At 37.0% G+C, this 6076-nt stretch overlaps 1 protein-coding gene across 1 annotated transcript; it reads right to left on the reverse strand.

Annotated features, from left to right (window-relative positions):
• Positions 1 to 2998: 2998 nt before the first annotated feature.
• Positions 2999 to 3922, reverse strand: LOC129503866 (olfactory receptor 5AC1-like). Its single transcript, XM_055316323.1, has one exon. It carries the CDS (start codon positions 3920 to 3922, stop codon positions 2999 to 3001), a length of 924 nt encoding a protein of 307 aa, XP_055172298.1.
• Positions 3923 to 6076: the final 2154 nt, after the last annotated feature.

The raw sequence follows: 6076 nt of genomic DNA on the forward strand, positions 1-6076 counted from the left end.
AATTATTTAACAGTACCCTCCCATTTCCATGGTTATCTGGTCTTGCCCTCCATTCTCATGGATAGTGAATATGTTAGCTTCTAGATAAAAATAGTATCTGCCAAGCAAAAAACCCTCATGACTCATCTTCTATTTTATATATTTGTCTCATGTCTCCTGAGTCAGTCTACTCCTTTGTGTCCTTCTGATAGAATTTCCATTTTGTTAATGCTACTAATAACCAATAAGCAATGTTTCTAGCCATTTTCCCTGTTTGCCTTTGCTTACTGACCAATCCATTTTGCTAAATCCTAGATGTTTGACACTATATAACCACAAGTCCACTGATAAAATTTATACCATAATTTGCCTTCCACTATAAATGTCAATTTCTTAGAGGGCCCTCAAACTGGAATAAAAGATTACAGTTCAGCTCTTAACCCTTTATTTCCAAAGTAATATAATACCTGGGAAATTATTGAAAATAATCCTGATAAAATCATATATTACCTGTGCAATTATAAAGACAATAAAGGAGTGTAAATACCATAGCATATAGTTCTTTTTGAATATATTTCAGGGACATCTGGGTGGCTCAGCGGTTGAGCATCTGCCTTCGGCTTAGGGCATGATCCTGGAGTTCCAGTATCAAGTCCCACATCGGGCTCCCTGAATGGGGCCTGCTTCTCCCTTTGCCTGTATCTCTGCCTCTCTCTTTCTGTGTCTCTTATGAATAAATAAATAAAATCTTTTAAAAAAAGATACTTCAAATAAAACATGTTTCATGTACCTCAAAAAATGAGTATATTTACACTTACATAAATAATAAAAAAGTATTTAGGGTTTGCTTTTGAAAGACCAATAGTAAATTATACAAGAAAAGTTTTACTCAAAGAGAAAATTAATATGTTAAAGAAACAGACTTAGTTTACAGTGATTGTAAAATGAGTCAGAAATACTGTGAAATTTCTGAGAATCCCTACAAGTACAGAGGGTTTTTAAGGAGAATAAACTTAATCATGTGGGATATTTTATTTTTAATTTTTATTTATTTATGATAGTCAGAGAGAGAGAGAGAGAGAGAGAGAGAGAGAGAGAGAGAGGCGCAGAGACATAGGCAGAGGGAGAAGCAGGCTCCATGCACCGGGAGCCCGACGTGGGATTCGATCCCGGGTCTCCAGGATCGCGCCCTGGGCCAAAGGCAGGCGCCAAACCGCTGCGCCACCCAGGGATCCCATGTGGAATATTTTAAAGTAATTTTGTTATCGAGGACCAATTGAAGTTATGACCGTACAAACAAGTTGACTTTTTCCAATAGTGTTTATGTGAGAGATAAATAAATTTAAATGATAAGAGATATTCTTTACATGCCTACATTTTTAGATAATATGTTTAGTATATTTGTTGGAACTATTGACAAGATCTAAAGCATTTTAGGGTGGCTCCGTTGGTTAAAGTGCCTGCCTTCAGCTCAGGTCATGATCTCAGGGTCCTGGGATCCAGCCCCAGGTCTGGCTCCCTGCTCACCGGGGAGCCTGCTTGTCTCTCTCCCTCTGCCCCTCCCCCAGCTTGTTCTCTCTCTCTCTCTCTCTCTCTCTCTCTCTCTCTCTCTCTCTCCTCCCTCTCTCTCTCTCAAATAAAATAACAAAGTGTTTTAAAAATATTAGAACAACAGGCATATTTTCATTCTTCTACAACTTAAACTTAATTCTCATTTTGTTTTTCCTAAGTGAATATGCTCAAAAAAGAGAAAAGAAAACAAAACCAAATTGTTCAAGGAATATAATTGTTTTGCCAAAAGAGGAATTGAATCACCTATGTCTATATAATTCTTTTTTTTATAAATTTATTTTTTATTGGTGTTCAATTTGCCAACATATAGAATAACACCCAGTGCTCATCTCATCAAGTGCCCCCCTCAGTACCCGTCACCCAGTCACCCCATCCCCCACCCATCTCCCCCTCTACCACCCCTAGTTCATTTCCCAGAGTTAGGAGTCTCTATATGATCCCATTCATTTGGGGAATATAAAAAATAATGAAAGGGAATAAAGGGGAAGGGAGAAAAAATGAGTGGGAAATATCAGAAATGTCTATATAATTCTAAAATACATTAGAATATATCTATCTTTCGACTGGTTGATAATTAGTTAATTAGTGGGAGAGAATTCACTGACAGTTTTCACCCATACTCTAAATGCAAAGTCAGGTTCTTGTCTCTGATCCAGGCTCCTTGCCTTTTCCCTAGTTGGCTCCTCCTAAAACTTATGGGAATAGTAATGCAACCACAAGGCTGATCTCCAAAATTGCTTTTTATTGTACTCAAATATTACTTAACTTATAAATTATTGAATATCATGCTGCATGCAGTATCCCTGATAACAACAGCGTGTGGAGTTACAGCTATGAGCTGTAGTTAATTTTGATGCTTCATTCTTTAATTCATGCCAGCTCTCATTTTCTTCTTAACATCCATGAATTTCTTTAGAATTTTTCATTTTCCTAAATTTATCATGAAATAGTATGTTTCTTCTCAGGAAATATTCTGCCAAGAAGCAGGATTTTATTTTATCAGTCACTTAGGGTTACTGTGTATGGAAGGAAACAGTAGAGCCTTATTAGCTTGCAAGTCCAGAGCAATGGGCTGGGCTCATCCATGAACTAAATGACTCCCCATATAGGCCAGCCTCTTTTACAGCTATTTCTCACCCTCATTGTCTGTTTCTATCTGGAATTTTGGAAGGCCCTAGAAAAAAACTAATTTGCAAAAGCTAAATGCTCAGATAAAAATAAGGCACAGTGTTTCTAAATAAGCTAGTTATATAGGTAATCTTCCCAAGCTTTCACTGGATTCATATCCAAGAAGGCATAATGGGAAGCTGGGATGCTTCACACAGAGCTTATGGACCCCCCTGACCATTAGCTTTCTGGTGGAATGGCAGTTGTGGTTTACCTATAGGACTCAGGGCTTTTTTTTATCAGAAGACAAAAGAGACACATCTTGAAAATTGGCAACGATTTATTTCTTAATTATTCTTCTCAAAGCATCTATAACCTCTTTGTTCCTCAGGCTGTAAATAAAAGGATTTAGCAGAGGAATTATTATTGTGTAAAATAAAGAATACATTTTGTCATCATCTTCAGTGTGGCCAGACCCAGGACGCACATACATGAAGAAGAGGGTGCCATAGAACAAGGAGACAGAGAGCAAGTGGGCGCTGCATGTGGAGAAGGCTTTACTCCTGCCTTTTTCAGACTTCTTTTTCAGGATGGCAAAGAGGACACAGGTATAAGAAACCATGATGGTCATAAACGTAAAGATTTGTATGAAGGCCGAAAAAATTAAAACCAGAAGTGTGTTAACTGTAGGATCGGTACAAGAAATTTTGAAGAGTTGTAAAATTTCACAGTAGAAAGAATGTATTTCATTGGACCGGCAGAAAGTTAACCTAAATAACAAACCCACGTGAATTGCTGAGTGTAGAAAACCAACAAAATATGAGACTCCAATCAACTGAGTACAAAGGTTATTGGACATCATGACTGGATAAAGCAAAGGGTTGCATATGGCTACATAGCGGTCATAGGCCATCACTACCAGGAGGAAACACTCTGTGGTGGCACTGGAACCAAAAATGTAAAATTGAGCCATACAGTCAAAAAGTGGTATCACATGATTCTTCGATAAAAAATTTATAAGCATCCTGGGAGTCACAGAGGATGAAGTACAAGCATCTGCAAAGGCCAAACTGCCAAGGAATAAGTACATGGGGGTGTGCAGGTGGGGGTCTTTCCTGATGAGAGCAACCAGACCAAGGTTGCCCACCATGGTGATGAGGTAGATGACCAAGAACACCAGGAAGAGGGGGACCTGCGGCCCTGGATGACCTGTAAGTCCTGTGAGAACGAACTCAATCATCTGTGTCTTGTTTTCTTCTGCCATAATTGATCTGGACAGACAGTAAATAAGAGAAAAAAGTGCGGAAACAGTTACCATAAAATCATAAAAACAGTGTATTTTTGTGTAACCGATGTATTTCTAAAAGATGCTTTTCTTTTTTTTAAGATTTTTTTTAAAATACTTTATTTATTTATTCATGAGAGACACAGAGAGAGAGAGAGAGAGGCAGAGACACAGGCGGAGGAAGAAGCAGGCTCCATGCAGGGAGCCCAACGTGGGACTCGATCCTGGGTCTCCAGGATCACACCCCAGGCTGAAGGTGGAGCTAAACCGCTGAGCCACTGGGGCTGCCCTAAAAGGTGCTTTTCATGTAATCAGCAATCTTCAAATTTTTACCTTTATATGTCTACTTTAATATCCATTCAAAATTTTCCAGGATAAAAAGTTTTAGAATGAAGTTTACCTACAGTAACAAGAAAATTTAGTACAAAACCTTTTGAATCCAGCAGAGGTTTTAGAAACTATATATGGTCTTCTTAAAATTTGTATGAAAGAGGGGTGCCTGGGTGGCTCAGTCGGTTAAGTGCCTGCCTTCACCTCGGGTCCTGACCTCAGGGTCCCATAATGGAGCCCCATGTGGGCTCCCTGCTCAGTGGGGAGTCTGCTTCTCCCTCTCCCCATACCACCATTCTGTTCATGCACTCTCTCTCTCTCTCTCTCTCAAGTAAATAAAATCTTTAAAAATTTTATATGAAAGAAGAAATTTCCCATTTTACTCAAGAAACATATAAATAGTAAGAATAGTCAAGAGCACAATAATTTCTTTTGAACTATAACATAAAGACATAACAATCAAAATATTCAAATAGTGGCAGAAGAATAGAAAAGAAGAACAGTGCAATCACGGGCAGCCAGCTCAGAAATAGATTCCACTGTATACAGGAATGTGGCATAAGACAAATATGATGTTTCAGTTTGGTAGGAAGAGGGCTATGGATTTAATGGATTGTGCTGCCACTGCTGGCTATCTGTCTGGATGTAAATAAGTTTAGGCTCCTACCTTACAGCATAGCTATTTTCTAAGAAATTTAGGAGACAACAATATAACATAGAGATTAGAGAAATTCTTATCCAAGAGAAGAAGGCCAGTACTAAGCAGAGCTACTCTATAATTTTAATGAATAGTAAGAGTACTGAACAGAGCCAGGGGGCATATCACAGGTTGGGAAATATATTTTACCATGTAAATGAAAGATATAGACATGTATAATATAATATGTAATATAAAAATAACAAAAATAGGTAAGAAAAAGACACACTAAGAGAAGAATGCATAAACGATATGAACAAGCAATTTTACAAATGAATGAATCAAAATGACCAATAAATAAAATGAAAAGATGCCTAGTTTTCTATGTGTTGCAAATATACACACATGTGCAAGTGCTGGTGTACACACACACACACACACACATATACACAGATACTTCCTTTCTCACATATCAGATTAGCAGAAATTAAAATGAATAAAGACATTGCTGGCTGACATGAGAAAAGTGCTCCTTCCTTGTTACTTGTGGAAATTAGAATTGGAACAGCCCTTTTGACAAAGCAATTTTATATGATCCCATTTAAATCTTTAAAAAATGTACATACCCTTTGATTTACCATTTTGCCTTACATATATCCCAGAAATAAAAGCACAAGTACATGAAGATAAATATACAAAGAAATCCAATGCATTATTTTTCAAAGTGGCAAAGACCAGATGCATCTACAGTAAGATGATTAAATAAATCATGGTTATGCACATTCATATTTTGTAATATAATTCAGCTATGAAAAAGAGTTATTTCACTTGAATTGGGAATTTTCACATTTATTTACCTGAGAAGAATATGATGCAGAGAAGTGTAAATAAGATTTCATTATTATAAAATAAGCAAGTATTTCTAAATCTTTTACATGGGGAAAAGGGTGGATAATAGAAATCAAATTCATAGCCCTGGCTTTTCTGGAATAGAGGTAGAGGTAAAAATGAGTGAAACAGAGAAGAGGAAAAGAGAAAAGTCAAAATGAAAGTTCTATAAGAACAGCAGCATATGTACTATGATCTCTTTCACATAAAATTATGTAATTAATTTGTATGTATATTTCTATAGACCATGTCCATAAAGAAATGTGCAGAAGAATAGT

This window comes from Nyctereutes procyonoides, unplaced genomic scaffold (assembly GCF_905146905.1).
Source record: "Nyctereutes procyonoides isolate TBG_1078 unplaced genomic scaffold, NYPRO_anot_genome, whole genome shotgun sequence".
In the NCBI taxonomy this organism is placed as follows: Eukaryota; Metazoa; Chordata; class Mammalia; order Carnivora; family Canidae; genus Nyctereutes; species Nyctereutes procyonoides.